The following is a 19,376-nucleotide window of genomic DNA, read 5'->3' as shown; positions in this document are numbered from 1 at the left end:
GCAAAACCCCATCTCTACAAAAATACAAAAATTAGCTGGGTATGGTTGTGTGTGCCTGTAATCCCAGCTAGTCAGGAGACTGAGGCTGGAGAATCACTTGAACCCAGGAGGTGGGGGTTGCAGTGAGCCAAGATCGCGCCATTGCACTCCAGCCTGGGAGAGAGAGCAAGACTCCATCTCAAAAAGAAAAAAAGAAAAAAAAGAAAGACATGCTATGTTATTTTCAGCATTTGGGAAGTGGAATATACTTAAAAAGAGAAATATGACATGAGGAATTCAAGATTTACTCTCCAGTTTAGAAGAAATGCAAGGCTTTTACAGTGTTTTTCTGTTAAAACAGCTGGAGAGAATTTTTCAAAGGCAAATATTTCACAAGCCTTTTTTCCTCTGTACTCAGTAGGAAGTGAGAAGTCAACACCTCTCCATCAATATCATGGATACAGCAATACATTCTTGGGATAGGTTGTTGAACTTAAGTAACTTCTAGCCTGACTTCTAGGAAAATTTCTGTTTCACACACACACACACACACACACACACACACACACACACACACATTTCTTGGATGACCTGGGTTTTATGTTGCATTTTTCTTCATATAAATTGTGCCACATCTATCTTGTCTAGTGTCCAAAACATAATCATGGAAAAGAAGGACTTGGTTGCCATGGTTTGTGATTTGTCAATGACAAACACCTCCAAATCTTGATTTTTCTAGAAAAATAAAAATAGCATTAAATCAAAGGTATAAAGAAGTATAATTCGAAGGTATAATTCAAAGGTATGTTTCTCAAAAATAAATGGAACTTGTGAAAACAATGAAATAAGTACCTGAAATATGTTATTTTTTGCCACAGTGAATCTGGGCAGAGGAAACTAGGACTTTATGAGGAAGGCAACACCTTTAAATCTACTGTCCTGGTTTAACTATTTTGATTTCTCCTTGGAAAGTTCACTCTACTGCATATAATGATTTGTGTCTTTGTGGACTAAAATTTTTGTATTACTTTTTTCTATACCCCATTTCTCTTCTTACTGTCCACTATCCCATGCATACACATACCCACACCACCACCACCAACAACCAGCAAACTAGGTATGAGGTATACACATCAGTAATTTTCATCCTATAACACAGCTTCTTATACTTTGATTACAAACAATCTGTACCTATTGCATTTTCATTTGATTTCAACATTTGTAAATGTGAGGGTGAGAGACATATTCTGGGTTTGTCCCATTGATAGTTAGAGACTTTCTATAACATAATGTTGATTATTCTTCCATTAGAATTGCTTGGCTTTTGAGCTACATCAAGAGGGCAGAATGTTTTTAAATGTTTATATGTAATTCCATGCGCTGTGGGTTTTTCAGGTGCTGGTTACCCAGAATGAGGGTTAACCAAGTTCTCATTCCTCTGGTTGACCGCTCCAGCCGTTTCATCACACGTCAACAATTCAACCAAGTAGAAATGAAACTCAAACCAGACAATGCCATTCTGTATTAGGAACTACACTTATTATTCTAATTTTTTTTTTTATTTTCAGTTTTAAGCCTAATTGCCAGCATCCAGTGTAGCTTCTCCCCTGGGAGTCCAGTTCCCATTCTTTATTACCAGGTACCCAGTACTTAGCTTTAATTCTGACACTTGCAGGCAACATTTTATCTAGGAATTTTAGAGAAATTGGACATAGATATCGATACACTTTACAGAAGAGAAGTCTGAGAAACACTTCTGCCTGGTGACTTGCTGATGTTAGGTTTATAGTTAACCACAAGTCAGTAAACAGTTTGCTGATAGTCATACGGGGAGAAAGTACCATGGCTCCATGCCTTGAGTTTCAGGGTGAGGACAGAGGCCAGGAAATCAGTTGTTTATATCCCTTACTATCCTTGTACTAATGTTTGTGCCATAGTGCAAAGAGGACTCACAACATGCACCATTTTTATGCCTAAGTAATGCATAGAAACTCTACCTCTTCTTCTCTTGAGGTATTATCTGCAACTCTTGCTTATCTGTTTTACTGTCTGTAACACTGAGATTAGTGAGAGCTTTTCTTCAGGAGAAAAAGTCTCTACATTAGACTCGTGTTCAGAGATGGGGCTTGTTTTTGTTTTGTGTGTTCGTTTGGGGCATTTGTCTTCCTACTATTCCATGAACGGGGTTGGAGGAAATGGAGAGAAGGTTGTTGTCAGGACATGCGATGTGAGCTGGAATTGCTCATCCGCTGCACAGGGTGTGCCGAGGCGGCTGCTCCCAGGCATGCCCACGCACCCGTGCTGCACGCTCATTTAGCCGGAGACCTCTTTTGCTGTTTCACATTTTGAACAGATACAACAGAGGAAGCTGCATATTGAATGTTGGAGCTGACTTAGAAATGAAACGCTCATTTCGTTCACAAGGAAAGGATTGTTTTTAGCCTGGGTCACTGCTGCAGAGAGAGATTTTTTTCCCTCTCTCTGTAATGTTTGATACTTGAGGGAAAACAGCTGGGCCTGAGCATGCTGACTCCCTGCAAAGTGCAATGGGCTGTGGGGAATATGGACTGTACTGTATGGCTGAAAGGTCAGCCTTTTCCCTTGTCTCTCTTGGAGGAATGCAGGGTCTGTCCTCACATTCGCCTTGTGATCCCTTAGAAGGAGCCGGGAGAGGCGGAAGGGCTGGCTGCAATGTGGCAGACAGTCTTAGCCAATGGGATGGAAGAGGCTGTTTGCATCTCTTTCCCTTTCCTGCCCTGCTGTTTTTGATTTTTGGGGGAGGGCTGGAAAAAGTCAACAGAATTTTGGTTTGGAGAAGTAGTTGATGACCACGTTAAACAGCAAGTCCTGATGGGCCAGACAGATGAGAGCCTGACCCAAACCACAGCAGTGAAACTGGAATTACAGGGCCAGCATTGGAGGGAGAGTCCTGCCGGAGTCCTCCTAAAAGAGGACAAGGAAGTAGCTGAGACAGATGCCACCACAGGCCAGTTGAGGGCAAGGATGTGTGTTTCCTTACCTAGGACCTAATTCTACCCCGAATTAGACCTTAAGATGGTATGTGGTGCTTTGTAAACCTCTTGGGTAAATTTGTTGGTTCCCCAAGTTCAGCAACAGAGCTGCCGAGGATCAGACTGGCAGCAAGGCCAGCTATATCCAGCCGCACAGGCAAAGCTTGGAGCAATTACCTGATTAACTTTTCCTTTGTTTCTTTGCCAGTCAAGAGAACAATCGGATGATGAGACCGAGGAGTCGGTGAAGTTTAAGAGGTTACACAAGCTGGTAAACTCCACTCGCAGAGTCAGAAAGAAACTAATTAGGGTGGAAGAAATGAAAAAACCCAGCACTGAAGGTAAAAAAAAAAAAAAAAAAGGCAAACTCCACCCTGGTTATTCCAAAAGAAATCATTTGGGGTCAGTTTCTTAGTAGAAAAGGGATACGATTTCAAGTGGAAAATGCATTGAGCTCTGGCTAAATCTGGCAGAACTGTGCCTGCCAGAAGAGTGATGCTCAGATGCGATGATGTGATGGAATGAAAGGTCCTGGTGTCAGGCGTTTGGGGTGCTTAGTCATTTAAATTTAAAAGATGGGAAATGGAAATTTTCTCGAGGTGTAGTGTAGCTTCATGTATGAGCTTATACCGTTTTATATAAACTTTCTAACTTTTTCACATGAGTCTCCAATCCCAAAAAGGACTATGGTTCTTGCTCAGTGAATTTAGATCAAATTTCGTGTATGTACATTTTGAAGAAATGCCTAATAATCAAAGCACCTAATATCCCTTTCAGTTTCTCAGGGATGATTTGTTCTTCCTGTAGAGAGTCTCAAGTCTCAATTCAAATGGGGGCTTTAAGGACCTAGGATTCTAAGGGAATCTTTAAGACTTGTATTGCTGGAGTTAGCCAGGTGAAACAATAATGTCAAAGGAGACATCAACTTGGATTTATTGAAATGAATAGTTAACCTTTGAAGTATAATTATGACAGTTCAAATCTCAACCTTATTCATCTCTCTTGTTAGTAATGTGCATTTGCAGTATCTTATAAATTCTCCCCAAAAAGGTAAAATTAAAAAATAAGATTTTTCTGTTTGAAAAATGATAATAATTGAATTGGATAAAAATACTGGAAAGAATATGCTTTAAAAAAAGCACATTACTTGTTAAAATGTCATATCTACATTGTGAGGAATTCCAAATTTTAACATGTAGGTTTTAAATTATTTTTGTAGAGGCATTTTTGTTATATAGAAATAAAATAAAGTCATGTAAAGAAATGAATTTCCCCTTATTTGCAAAGATAAGGGTTTTTTGTTTGTATTGCTGCTTTTAATTTGTGTTTGCTATTATTCATGGGTTTAAATCCCTTAGAATAATACTGAAGCTAAGTGGGTAACTGTGAGAGAATGGGCATTAGAAGGGAAAAGAAAAACATAGGGAGAGAAATCAGCTTTATGGCCAATTTCGTAAACTAGGGTTGTTTTCAATTCTGGGGTTTCATAAGGGTATCTTTTTGCGTGGTAATTCTGTTTACATTTGGATACAATGCTGATTTTACATTTGGGTGTTTTAATACCTGCCCACCAGTTGTGAATTCCACAGTATTGAATGTACGCTGTGGCGACCGTTACTGCAATCACAGACAGTGTCAGTTGGTACTGTTAGGGAGAACCATATGGGATTGCCAACATTCAACTTTAAGGGCACACTTTGTAACAAATCTCATGAACACTCGGCCAAAATCAAGTCTCAAATATAACAAATAGATGGGTGAGGTTCATCCATAACTGAGATAATGTGGGTAAAGTACCTAGTCCTGTGCCTGTTCCCCAGTGGGCCCTTCACACATGATAGTGGTGTGTTAAGGTAGCCTTTCCACTAGAATAACATGATTAAAAATACAAACATTGTAATTTGCATATTTATGTCAGAATAAATCAGTCCAACTATCTTTGAGAGGCATTGGTTGAAAAGGAAAAATATACCGAAAGGGGTAACTCTAGAGTAAAAAGTAATAACCATATGGAATTCTGGCTCTGAACTTTAATTTATCTGGGCACAAATCAGGCTTCACAGATGGAAGACGGATTTAGTGAGCTCCAATCCTAAGGTACACTCTGGCATCTGATGAGTCAGGGAGCTGAGTTGCCACTGGCCAAGCTCACCGTCTTCTCAGGAGAGGCCCCAGGTGTGTGTGTTGCTCAAGGTGCCTGCTTTGGGTTACCTCCCAATTCCCCACTAAACTGGAACTTCCTCCAACCCCTGCACAACAGAGAACTCTCTGAGGGTCCTCACTCGCAGTGGTACTTGGAAGAGGCTACCTTGGCCCCTGTCCATCTCGCAGAGCAGGAAGGATTCATACTCCAGGAGGCACCCTCCCAACTCCCCCGCCCTTGGACTTACAAAGGGTTGATCCTTTAACTTCCTGCGTGCCTGTGCTAATACCAAGTTGTCTGCATGATAATTATCATGTATTGAGGGCATGCCACGTGCCGGGCACTTTCCCAAACACTTTAGATTTTATGTTCTCTTTAATGTCATCCTCAGAATAGCTACCAGAAGTAAGCACTTACACCATCCTCATTTCAGAAATGAGGAAACTGAGACTCAAAGAGGCTAAGTAATTGACTCCTGGCCACTCAACCAGCCAGCAGAAGACCCAGCACGATGTCCAGGCAGCCTGCTTCCTGACAGCTGCGTGTTCTCACTCCGTTGCCACCTCTCTCCCCAACCAGGTCTGAAGTCCTTGGAAAGCCAGGAGAGAAATCAGTTCTTCACTCACTCTCACCCTTGCACCCTGGGTTTCAAGTCCTTATCCTGGCGTGGACAACCCTGGCCGGTCTTTAATCTAGGCTACATCAGTGCCCTTTACCTGCCCATTTCTGTGTCTTTGCCATAGAATGGACACCCTTCCTTCCCTCATTGCTCGCACTCAGTTCTCTCCAGGAATGAATCACCAGTTTTGTAGGAAGCTTTTCAGCTCATACAGCACCTTCACGTAACTCTTTTATGAGGATAATGTTTACTGTTATCATCACAACAGCTTTGCCAGGGATATTATGGAAAGATAGGTAGGCATTATTACAGACAAGGAAACAGAGCCTCAGAGCCAGGAAGTAATTGCCCAAGGTTATGGAACTGTGAGTGGCAGAGTCGGGCTGAATGCAGAGCATACCCCTGAGTTCCTGGCATTAAGTCAGCCCATAGCCTACCTCTCTCCTCCTGCCCAAAATCACCTTGCCTTTGGTAAGCCAGTCTCAGCTGAAGAAGATAGATGGAGGCCTTCGTGTGAAGGAAATCCCAGCAAATGTGATGGAGTGAGCTCATCTTGACGGTCACTCTTCCAGTAGGAGAGTTGTATGCTTAAGTCAGAGAAGGATGAGAGAAGAAATGCTCCAAGTTCAAGCAGTCCAGGTCAAGGTTGGGATTCCAGGCCACTGGTCAGGCCCAGTGCACTACAGTCTGCACTACAGGAGGCCTGCCCTCAGCACCAGCAGATGCAGCCTCTTGGGAAGCATTCACTACATATCCCTCACAACCCCTTACCAGATGCTGACTTTCCTGAACCCGAGAATAGAGCTACATTCGTTATGGACATGCGTTCACCAGCTGGTTCCAGACTTAGATGTGACACCAAAGTATTGGAATCTCTGATGACAATCCTAAGCACAGAGCCCAGAAAATGTCCAAAACAGCTGCTGAGTGACAGATCCTTAGGATACGCAGGGTCGACTCACCTGAATTCTCTGAAACCCCTTAGGACTATGGGTGGAGAAGGGCCTTTGCACATCTGCATGGACACCTGGGCAGATGGTGAAGCCACAACCACACTCGACGACTTTAATAGAGAAGTCCATGGTTGGGCTGCCTCTGCCACAGGTTGTGCCTCTAGTCTTGGCTCAGTCACTTCTTCTTGGAAGTGGAGGGTAGACTGTAACTAGAAGAGGTTGCCATTTTTATTTCCAACAGCATAAGAACCCTTGGTCTTCACACCTTGTCAGTCAGGTGTCCTGAGGAAGGAGCGGGAAACTTCCAGGGTATTTGTACCCTGCCTCTGGGCTGGTGAATTTCTGTTAGAACCCCAAATCCTACCTTTAAAGTCCCCCTGAAAGATCCCTGATTCTTCAGGGGACTATGGGCCAGGCAGATTTTTACATCTTCTTTCCCACTTCCCACCCTCCCCACCAGCGTCTGCTGGACATGAATGTAAAGTTGACCTTTGGTTGTATTTAATAGCAGCTGTTCTTTTTTTCGTTGTTGTTAGATTTGTACCTGTAAATCCCATCAATTGGGAAAGTAAGCCATTTTTAGAATTTTAAAGGACTGCTGTCGTTCTTTCCCCCTCTGAGTTTTGCTCTGAACTGAGCATAGCTCCCCTTTTCTCTGACATTTACCACACACTGGCGCCCTCGTCCCAGCTGATATATTTAGTGCCATCCTTCTGTTCCAAGGAACTTTTCCTTTTTTCCTCTTCACAATTCAGCGGGTGGAAAGCTGCAGAGCTCAAAGTTTCCCTATAATTAAAGGGACACAGCCAGTTGGGATCGCTACACCCACAGTTTGACCTACTTCTTTTCTCACATCTGTTCACATAACACATGCGGAAAAGAACTCGATTTTCCTGCCAGCAAGTCCAAACCTTTCCACTGGGCTCTGGAGGGCTTGGCTTGCCACCTGGCTCCAGTGAGGGCTTCAAGAGCTGGAATCCCTGAGACCAGTGGGACCCTGGAGCTGCCTGCGTGTCAGGGCCCTTAAACGCCCTTGTTGCTTCCTAGCAAGGCCTGAGTTGATGGGAGTATCTGGCCGGGATCACTGAGTTTCCTGACTTTTTACATTTGGCCTGTCAGCTGGAGATGATTTGTCAGTCACATTTGCAGGATACAACCCTTTATAGTGTTTCTCCCCACCAAAACTTCCTTGGAGATTTAATCGCTCAAATGGCATATGTACCAATAAAACAATCACTGTCAGCCATATGACATTTATCACACTCCAACTATAAAAAGTCACCAGAGCCAACATAAAGGAGTGCCTTTCAGAAGGGGGAAAGATCCTGATTCCTAGTTTCAGAGGGTTGCATTTACAAACTGGGGAGGACATTATCTCGAAATGCTAAGGCATATTGTGATTATGGCTAGCTTAGATTTTGCAAATGACATTTTAAATACGACTGTGAAGGTGTTAGGTCTACAAAGATATTTAAAGAAGGAGAAAACACATCTGAAACCTTTTAACGTTAAGCTCATGTGAAACCATATATTTTCACAGTATATTTTCATTTTTCTGTACATATGTAAGTGGGAGCTGAGTTTATAAAGAGGGTCATGATACGGAGAAAGATATTGCTGTGGGCTAGCTATCTATATGGGCTAGCTTATTTTTTGCAGGGTGGTGGGTGTAAAGAAAGACGTATGCAAGAATGCAAAGGTGTGTTCACAAGAGATTCTGTTGATTTCCCTCCAGGTGGGGAGGAGCACGTGTTCGAGAATTCGCCGGTCCTGGATGAACGGTCCGCCCTCTACTCTGGTGTGCACAAGAAGCCTTTTTTCTTTGATGGCTCTCCTGAGAAACCTCCCGAAGATGACTCAGACTCTCTCACCACGTCTCCATCCTCCAGCAGCCTGGACACCTGGGGGGCTGGCCGGAAGTTGGTCAAAACCTTCAGCAAAGGAGAGAGTCGGGGCCTGATTAAGCCCCCCAAGAAGATGGGGACATTCTTCTCCTACCCAGAAGAAGAAAAGGCCCAGAAAGTGTCCCGCTCCCTCACCGAGGGGGAGATGAAGAAGAGTCTCGGGTCCCTGAGCCACGGGGTAAGTACAGATGGTGTTTGCTTCTATGACAACCACCGTCGCAGGCACCACCTTCTGGTGTCCCTGGAGGAGTTTCAGAGTGTCCGGAAGCAAATCCGCTTGAAGAAAACGGATACTAATTATTCCTGTTCCAGAGCTTTTCTCTGCCAGCGTCCCTCCAGAAAAGGCATCACCAGCACCACCTGTGACCTGCAGCTGCTCCGGCAGAAAGGCAAAGGGGGCGGGAGCTGCGGCTTCCCCGGCAGGAGGGTGCGCGGGCGCACCTCGGTCAGCGAGTTCAATATCACCTACGTGGTGGAGAGGAGCCTGTACAGCCACCTGAACCTGACCCAGCTAGTGCGGCCTGCCTCAGACAGGACCCTGAGCAAGGCTGAGAGACAGGACCTGAGGCGGTGCCTGCTGGAGGAGGATGAGGAGGCAAAGAGGAAGTGGGCCGCCACGGTCGACCGCTGTACTAAAAGGGTTCTCTTGAGAATCCACCAGAAGTCTGTGAGTCACAAAGGTGGTCCCGAGGACGGCCTTGTCATTTCTGTGATGTGCAGTCAAGCATTATGGCCTTTCTTCTGAGGGGACTGGCTTTCTCCCCTCTCTCCTGCTCATGACGTCAGGGCACATCCCACCATCACCTTCAATTTCAAATCCTGCTTTCACTTCCAGGCAACTTTCACCTTCTCTTCCATTTCTCCTCTTGTCAGATGAAGCTGTTTGAGTGCCCATTAAAATAAGCATTGAAGCTGATCCAGAGAGGGGCTTCCAGGGTACAGGGGTGGGGTTTGGCTGCCTCCAGGAGTGGCTGTCTTGATTCTCGGCCATTGTGTTACTTGACCTCAAAGAAGCTGATTCAAAACAGAAGGGCATTTCACCCTGGAAAGAGATGCTTGCTCTTGGTTTTAAAATTAAAACAATAGGAGCAGGCTCATGGAAAAACTGCCATCATCACAGTCACCAATTCGGTGATTTGAAAACATTATAAAGCACATTTATATTATTAGTAGAGGCAAGCAGAAAATTGGTAAATCTAACAACAAAAATGGGAGCCTTTTTGTTTTACTTAAGTCTATTCAATGTTCTTATCTTTATAAACAAATCGACATTTGGAAATGCCTTCCCCTAGCCTATAGATTCTTCTGTACTCAGCAAGGAATGAAGTACTCACTTTGAAAGAATAGGGGATGTTTTTCACTTTTAATACTGGCTGATCAGAGACCTAGTAAGATTTATTTTCAAGGCATGACTTACTTTGAACTTCAGAATATAGATATTTTTCCTTCTGAAATTCCCACCTAACTTTTAGTTTGCACAGTGGCCCATATAAAATGGTGCACAATGAGGAAGTAGAGCTCTTGGCCCTCTGTCACCTGGCACCTTGCTTGATCTGCTCAGGACGGTTGGCTGTGGGCCCTTTTAAAGATCTGAAAGAGTAGAGTATCCTTCAATAGTGGTTTTCCCAGGGGGCCTTCACATTCATGAACAGGATGTTCTTCCCCAGACAATTAGTGTAATTTAAATTCATTCAGTCGGGTTCTGCTTTTGTGAAAGTAAAGATGGATTGGTCAATGCCATTCTTAAAACGACTTTCTCTGTTGTAAAAGAATCGTTAGGTCCTTCCTAGCCCCTGGATTTTCCAAGTATTTCCACGTGTTGACTTCCTCCCTAGATCTTATTTTCTGTCCTTTCATATTCGTGTAATTCTTGCAATACTTTTAATACTGCTAGTATGTAGCGGGAACTTTTCTTCTGTCTCTTTCTGTATCATGGCAACAGTTTTTCATTGATTGAGTTATTGCTTTAGAATAACAATTCTCTTTCTCACTCATTCAGCCTCTGGTTTGCTCTGACTCACAGATATTTTGAAAAATAACCAGTCTTAGTTTTATGTATTTATTTTTTACTTTCAGAAGTGTTCTGCCCAGTTCGTCTGCTCTTGTACCTTTTGACATGACCTTGATAGAACAGACCCACTTCGTCTGTTAATTGATGACTCACCTCTGAGTTTACATCATGTAATACTGAGAATTTTCCCAATTTGAGCACCTTGAATTGTTGATGTGCCTCTCATGTTACTTATTGTCGGATTCGTACTATAACTCCATGAGGGCTTTGTCTCTAGAAGTTATATTTCTGGGATTTGTGCTAGTTAGCGTTGTGGACCAGTGATTAATTCTTCACTGACAATGAGTATAGACATCTGGGCAAGCTCATTTCCAGGCAACACCCCCACCTAACATGCTGTTGTGTAATCCCTCCAGGCACCACCCGCACCTAATGTGCTGTTGTGTAATCCCTATGTCAAGTATCAGTCTGAAGCTGAGTATTTTTAAAATACTGTGAGCCTGAGACAGTAATGGACAGTTTCAACACTTGTAAAACTATGTGTTCAATAGGAAGTTATATATTTGCATATTCCTTTTCTTGTAGTACAGTTGTACAATCAAAATTTAACTTTCTAATTATCCAGAGAATGTAAGAGGAAATAAGCATTCTATCTTACAATAGAAATAACTTTTTTAAAAAGGGACTAATTTTATTTCTTTGCTAGATTTATTTAAAAAGTTATTTTCCATTCTCCTTGTCATGTATTTCTTTCATTTTATCTAAAAGTTTCCTTTATTCTTCAACCTCAATCTCTTTGTCTTTCAAAAATGCCATATTTGCTTGATGAAACCTCAGGGAAATGATAATGCTTTGTATTCACTGGAAGTGGTCACTTGTCTCGTATTTTATTTGGTCATTCAATTTTTGTTTGAGAGAACAGACATGCATGACATTTTGCAATTTTGTCCATTTTTAAATTCAACCCCAAAACATGTGTTTCCAACTGCATGACCATTCCATTGACTAGCCCTCCTCATCCCAAGCATCTATCTAAAGTGTTTTTATAATTATCAGTACAGGAGGTGTATGAACTAAAAAAACTTCATTTAGGCTTCATTTATTTAGGTCATCAATGTTAAAGGCTGGTTGATATACTGATTTATTTTTTATGAGTCTCTTTACAGACCATTTTCTCTTTTGAAGGAATGCTGTTAAAGAACTACTTGATCTTACAGAAAAAGCTAGAAATTAATTCAAGCAATCTTTATTGTTATATTCTTTGTCACTCCTCCACTGTTAAAAAGAATCAATTCCAGATATCTTAGTCTATCATTGGAAGAGGTTTTAGTTGGTAGTTAAGAAAACTAGTCCATTCTTTAAGTTTTTCATTTTAGAAATAAAGGCATACAATAGGCATATGAAAACTTAAATGAGATTCTAATTTATTGCAGTCATAGTTTCCACATAAATTCTTTGTCAGTTATTTCATATGCATCAGAAATAACTCGGGCTCCAACATTGCAGTAGATGCTGTAGTTTAAAGCAGGGACATGCAAAACCATACAATAATGAGGCATCTGGGCGCCATACCGTGTCTGTGAAGCCCTGAGTCACAGGAAAGAAACTAGAATAAAATCACTGCTTTTGCAAGAAGGAGGAAATGTACATGGCATTATAAGCTGGAAAGAGAAAGTTAATGTTAAAAATTAGCCTTGAGAAGTGGTCATAACATTGCTTACCCAGTTAGGTGATTTGGTGAATATGTTTGTGCAGAAAGGTTTTTCTCTTTCTATAGAATAGATATAGGTCCAGTTAAGTTGACGATAAAAGAAATCACATTGCTCATTGATATTTAATATAGAATTAGGATAATGTCTATTAGAAAATAAATTGGTAGTAGATTATTTAAAACAGCAGCAGCAACAGCACTGGTGAAGAAGAACAGCTCTGAGTCATCCTGATGTCGGTTGTCATGAAATGCTTTCCTTATCTTTTGGCCTTCCCCTGTACCCCAGTGGCCATCTCTCACTTTGTGGCCCATTCCTGGTATGCTCCGATTTTATAGTTGAACTCCCAGATTAGATTGTAAGGCCCAGAACAAAGCTCCACCTCTGCATTTGCATATTTATAATGTTAACTAAGCCTCAACTTCAATATAACAGCTGCCAGGATGACTACCACATTCTCAGTATAGCCTTAATGAAAAGTAATGGAAGAAACCAGCATTTCGTAGAGTGTCTGCCTTGTGCCAGGCAGTGCGCTAGAAGGCTTCAAATGTGATATAAGTATTATTTTAATAATGAATCTAAAGCTCAGAGAGTGTAAGTACTTTACCTGAGATAACACAGCAAGTAAGTGGCAGAACCAGGATTTGCGTCTAGATTTTTGAGATTTCAAAAACCTAGGCATTTTCTTTCTAGGATGTTTCTACTTTATCAATTCAGTTAATTTTATATATTTTTTTAAATAAATAAGCAATACTTATAGTATATTAGGTTGGTGCAGAAGTAATCAAAGTTTTTGCCATTGAAAATAATGGCAAAACCGCAATTATTTTTGCACCAACCTAATACATTGTACTTTTCTGTTCATTTCTTCCATTTAATAGCTGTTCATTAGACTTCTCTGAGAAGCTGGTAATACAAAATATTGAACCCTGAATCTACAATTAAACTTTCATTACTGATGTTTAAAAAAGATAATTAGTTGTAACATTAATGTGCGTTGCGGGGCGCAGGGTGGTCGCTCAGAGGCTTTTACTAGAAAAACAACAGTGAATTTGAACCAAGTTCTGCAAATACAAAAATCACTAAGATATAAGCTGTTCCATGAAAAAAGTTACCAGAAAAACAACAGTGAATTTTAACCAAGTTCTGCAAATACAAAAATCACTAAGATATAAGCAGTTCTGTGAAGTTTTGCAACCACCTAAAAGGATAATAAAGTTTTCATTCTTTATAACATCAGCATTTGTCCTATTGAAATTAAAGAGTGTGGTCAAAGACAGTCACCGATTCATCCGTTTTCTTTCTGGGCAAATGTGGCATCTTCATTCACTGAGAGAAAAGGGTCATCATTACTTAACTTGGTCAGTTAGATGGGAAAGTTACCAGCGTTTTTGGCTAGGATGGGGAAGCAGTGAGTGAGTAATTCTCTTGGCCTGATTGGACTACTATAAACATAACCTTTCCCCCTCCTCTTCTCAGCGATTTAAAACTAAACAAAATGAAAGTCTGTTTGAAAAGCTTGCTGTTGGTGTCAGAGCCATGGGATTTTAGACCTGGGTTTTCAGGATGCCTGAGCACATGGATCCTCTAACACATATCCCTTCATTCTCTCTACTGAATGTAGCTGATGTTAGGGGAAGTTCTGTGCTGGAGACAGGGAATCTCACAGCACTGGACTCATGGAGGGTTTTTTTTGTTGTTGTTTTTTAGGCTTTTTTTAAGTGGTTGGTTTTTGCATGTTAAGAGGATTCTAGACTTCTGGGGTGGGCAGAGTTCCAGTGGCCTGTGAAAGGGAAAAATGAGTGAAGTTTCCTTATGACATGACTCATGTGTTTTTTTCTCATCATTTCTCGTGTTCTACTTTCATCCTGTACACGTATTTGTGATTCAGAGATGTCCTGCAAATGGGGACTGTTGGGTTGGTGCACCACCGGCTGGCTTAAGCATAACTGGAGATTTTCTGCCCTGCCCTCTTTTCCACAGAGAACCTGCAGTTTTGGAGGATTTGACTTGACAAATCGCTCTCTGCATGTTGGCACTAATAATTCTGACCCAATGGTGAGTAGCGTTGGAGGAAAGCAAAAGATATGGATTCAGGCGATGAGGCTGACAATAGTTGACCATTGAGCATCTTTGAGAACTGATAGTGGGTACTGTTTTCCTTGGTAATCCTCAGTCACGTTTAGAGAAAAGCTCTATTTCACTCACCTTACGGACTCCACCGTTCCACATGGAATGAATAATGACCACTCTCACTGCCGTCTCCTTCCCTGAGTAGCACAGTTCCTTTAGTGCCTTTGCTTCCGGTTTTCTTCAAGTAACAAATCCAGATAAGTCTGGCCTCTGTGGTCTGAGTCATTTTGCGCATGGGCTTTTCTTCTTGCTAGTTTCTAGCACGTAACTACGACACACACATAGTGCCATGAAGTGAAGCCCTGTGGGTATGTGCTGGCATTTTGGAACACCAGTCTTATTACAGGCCCAGTACCTGGCCCCGCATGGCCTATACTAAGCCTAGGGTTTTATGGTCTGGGGTGTCCTGGAGTGAACTTAGTCTCCATGAGACCAAAGCAGACCAGACCGCTCAGGGATCTGGTGTCAGGCCCAGGTGTCTGCCCCTCAGACCTCCTTTGGGGTCATAGTCCAGGGACAGGCCACCACAGTGGCACACAAGTTTTGTTCCCTGAGGTTTGTTTTCTCAGACCCCAAGGGTGAAGGTGAGTCCTTTTTTTTTTTTTTTTGAGACGGAGTCTCGCTTTGTACCCAGACTGGAGTGCAGTGGCACAATCTTGTCTTGTCGGCAATCTTGTCTCACTGCAACCTCCATCCCAATGTAGCAGTTCTCCTGCCTCAGCCTCCCGAGTGGCTGGGATTACAGGCGTATGCCACCATGCCCAGATAATTTCTGTATTTTTAGTAGAGATGGGGTTTCTCCATGTTGGCCAGGCTGGTCTTGAACTCCTGACCTTGTGATCCACCCGTCTTGGCCTCCCAAAGTGCTGGGATTACAGGCGTGAGCCACCGCGCCCAGCCTTTGGTGAGTCTTATATATAGTTTAGTTTGTCCTTTGCATTGTGTCATAAAACTGTAAAATGAAGATTTCGTGTTTCATATTTGTTATGATCATGGGTCAGCTAAAATACCCACCTGGGATGTATATGAAATGTTTTGAAAATTTCCTGGAAGAGATTTAAACTGTCTTATTTGGCTATCAAATTATATTGATTCTTAAGCCAATAGTTTTCTGCTGTCAATCTTTTTTAGAAATGAGAGAAAATATGATTTGTTTTCTTTCTCAGAGAAAAGTTTGTTTAAAAAAAAAATGCAAACTAAAATGAGAGATGACCACAATCTAGTTTGTTAGAAATGTACACACTGAGCGCTATAGTGATGGAAATCCAATCAGATATTGCTTTTCTAACGAGTGAGCTTAACTATTTGTTCTAACCTCTTTCTCAGGGCAATTCAGTAGTATTATCCCTCTCTTCTCCCTCATTGCTGGGATTACATGAACATAGTAAATCACTTTTTTTTTTTTTGGAGATGGAGTCTCACTCTGTTGCCCAGGCTGGAGTGCAGTGACGCGATCTCAGCTCACTGCAAGCTCTGCCTCCCGGGTTCACGCCATTCCCCTGCTTCAGCCTCCCGAGTAGCTGGGACTACAGGCGCCCGCCACCACGCCCGGCTAATTTTTTGTATTTTTAATAGAGACGGGTTTCACCGTGTTAGTCAGGGTGGTCTCGATCTCCTGACCTCGTGATCCACCCGCCTCAGCCTCCCAAAGGTAAATCATTCTTTACTGATGAAATGCAGTCCCCTTGGGTGTTAAAAATAGCAGGAAAAATGTAACCTGATAAGGATGTACTAAAAGTAAGTAAAATAAAAACTGACTCACATCCCACTGTCAGCAAACAAACAAAAAGCCCTATAGTCAATAAGCTTTCATTTTTAATCAAAGAGATAAATAACAGCACAGAGTTAACACAAGAAAAACTTAAAGATCCTGAGGAATGCCCATATTTCTGAGAGCTAGGACAGTAATGGTTTAAATCATAAAATCTGTCCTTCATCTTTTGTGACCAACAATACTTGCAACATTTTGTTTTACAGGGTAAAGAAGGAGACTTTGTGTACAAAGAAGTCATCAAATCACCTACTGCCTCTCGCATCTCTCTTGGGAAAAAGGTGAAATCAGTGAAAGAGACGATGAGAAAGAGAATGTCTAAAAAATACAGCAGCTCTGTGTCTGAGCAGGTATGCAGCTACCTGGTAGAATGTTCCCTTGGTTCTTCCTGACAAGAAAAGCTGAGGATGGCCCACCTGAGATTTTAAATGGTGCTAAATATACATATTCCTTGGCATTAACCTGCTCCAAGTCCATGCTTTATTTACATAGAGAAACATTGTATTCAGCACACATTTATTAAGCACTTTGGGCTGTTCAGCACCGTGCTTGGTGCTGGGGAATACAAAATATAGGACTTGCCTTCTGTGTACAGACAAGAGAAAGAGACATGTAAAGAAATGGTTACTCTTCAGTGCAATAGGCGTTGTAAATTTGAATGCAAAGGAAGCATTTTATTTTCTAAACTATGCCTTGCTACAGAATGGATGTTACCTGAATCAAACCTAAAACTTTTTTTTTTGAACAGCAGACTTGTCGATCATAGCATAAGTTGTTGTAGAAGCACATAGCCAGTCTAAGAAATAAACTCGGAGTTCTTCCTGGGTACCAGACTTTGGTAATAATGTTTCAGAGCGTGGTGTTTTCCCTCATTTGCCCTATCTGTGGCCATGAAGAAAGGTATCACAGAATAGATTTTTCCCCCCTAGATCTATAATTTTGTTGCTAGAAAAATGACTGTTTCTGTCTTAATTGCATGGGTGGCGGGAGTAAAGACAGTTGGAGAGCTTGGTCTCAAGGTAATTATGACCCTTCAATTTTCAAGACACTCTCCTCCGGCACCTATACAGCATTCATTTTGTAGCCTGTTGAAGTACCTGTGTATGAGCTGGTTGTCTGCTTGAAATATGTAGGTAATGCAGTTTATCTGCCAAATAAAAACAGCAGTGAAAGCAGACATTTTTGCTCAGCTGCTGCTCTCTGGTGGGCACAGTGAGCTAAAACCAAGCATCGCCCCTATGTGAATGACAGCACCACCAGCCTGCCACCTGCCTCACTTGATTCAAACAATGCCTGCATGGCAGCTTCAGTTGATTACAGTGATTCTCATGGGGAAGGGGTAAGAGGGTATCATTTTGCTCCCCCATGCACCCCAGGGCAATGTCTTTCAATGGTCAGACTGGGTTGAGATGAAGTGGAGTAGATATTGCTGACATCTAGAGCAGCAGTGCCCAGTCATTTTGCACCAGGGACTGGTTTTGTGGAAGGCAGTTTTTCCACGGAGCTGGGGTGGGTGGTGGTTTCAGGATGATTCACGTGCATTACATTTATTGTTCACTTTATTTCTATTGTTATTACATTGTAATATATAATAAAGTAATTATACAACTCACCATAATGTAGAATCAGTGGGAGCCTGAGCTTGTTTTCCTGCAACTAGATGGTCCCATCTGGGGTGATGGGAGACAGTGACAGATCATCAGGCATTAGATTCTCATAAGGAGTCTGCAACTTAGATGCCTCATGTGCACAATTCACAATAGGATTCGTGCTCCTATGAGAATCTAATGCCACTGCCGATCTGATAGGAAGTGGAGTTCAGACAGTAATGCGAGTGATGGAGAGTGGCTGTAAAAACAGATGAAGCTTGGCCTACTCACCCGCCACTCACCTCCTGCTGTGCGGCCCACTTCTTAACAGGCCACAGACGGGTTCTGGTCCATGGCCCGGGAGTTGCAGAATGCTGATCTAGAGGACAGAGGCCAGGGACACTGCCAAACATCTTAGCATGGAGAGGACGGTCCCCACAGCAAAGAACTGTCCATCCAAAATGATCAGTGCTCAGGCTCAGAAACTGTGGCTTATTAGACCTGCAGGAGATGTTGGACTGCCTTCAGTGTGTCTTATCCATGATAATTTTCTTTGTTATTTTCATTCTCTTGTCCCTATGGATGAGGGAGTGATAGTGGTTCTGTATTTCTTCCCAGCAATGAAGCAGTCAGCATGCTAGTGAAAGCATGATACTAATTTAAAGCATTTTATTAAGTTTGCTTTTCCCCCAAATTGAAACAGCTACTAAAACTCTTCAGCTTATGTTCAAAGAGGTTTTATGCTTTATGAATCATAAGCATAGAATTTTAATATCATTTTGATGTTTTTCAGTAATGTTACTACCATATAGCAATCTTACGTGCTTAGTTCTATTTTTTTAAGGCAGTCATTTCACATAAGTTAAGGAATAAAAGAAATAACTGATCATTATAAATTTCCTGTAAAGCAAAAATAATGGAAGGTTTTGTGTGGTTGGTTTTTTTGTTTTTGTTTCGAGACAGAGTCTCACTCTGTCACCCAGGCTGGAGTGCAATGGTGTGGTCTTGGCTCACTGCAACCTCCGCCTCCTGGGTTCAAGCAATTCTCCCACCTCAGCCTCCCGAGTAGCTGGGACTACAGGCGCGTGCCACCATACCCAGCTAATTATTGTATTTTTAGTAGAGATGGGGTTTCACTACATTGGCCAGGCTGGTCTCGAACTCCTGACCTTGTGAACCACCCACCTTGGCCTCCCAAAGTGCTGGGATTACAGGCATGAGCCACCGCGCCCACCTTGTGTGTTTTTTTATAAAAACTTTTGAGTAAATATACCAACCATTATGGCAGGGATATTTGTTTTCTCTGATACTGCTATATGCCCAGTACCTGGAATAGTGCCTGTTATTGTAGGTAATTAATAAACACGTGATGAATAAATTAATAATTTTAAAAAGCATTTGAAAATATATCAGAGATCCACATTTACTATTGCTGTTTTTCAAACTGCATGCTTTTTTCAGAAGCATTACAGAAGAATTTGATGGGAAAAAAATCACTTATTTTATGATGCAGAAAGGAGGAATGAATTTTTTTTTTTTTTAAGGAATTCATAC

At 41.9% G+C, this 19,376-nt stretch overlaps 1 protein-coding gene across 1 annotated transcript in view; it reads left to right on the top strand.

Moving 5' to 3' along the window:
• The window catches only part of SASH1 (SAM and SH3 domain containing 1), a 233,926-nt gene that overhangs the window by 195,457 nt on the left and 19,093 nt on the right, over window positions 1-19,376 (top strand). Inside the window, exons 9-12 of the mRNA XM_011964815.1 lie at window positions 3,199-3,331; window positions 8,441-8,787; window positions 14,313-14,387; window positions 16,440-16,583. Of these exons, the coding sequence (XP_011820205.1) occupies window positions 3,199-3,331; window positions 8,441-8,787; window positions 14,313-14,387; window positions 16,440-16,583 (699 nt within the window). The remainder of the gene's footprint in view (window positions 1-3,198; window positions 3,332-8,440; window positions 8,788-14,312; window positions 14,388-16,439; window positions 16,584-19,376) is intronic.

This window comes from Mandrillus leucophaeus, unplaced genomic scaffold (genome assembly GCF_000951045.1).
Source record: "Mandrillus leucophaeus isolate KB7577 unplaced genomic scaffold, Mleu.le_1.0 Scaffold708, whole genome shotgun sequence".
Classification (NCBI taxonomy): Eukaryota; Metazoa; Chordata; class Mammalia; order Primates; family Cercopithecidae; genus Mandrillus; species Mandrillus leucophaeus.
Note: the sequence above shows the minus strand (reverse complement) of the source record. Positions and strands in the feature narration are given on the sequence as shown.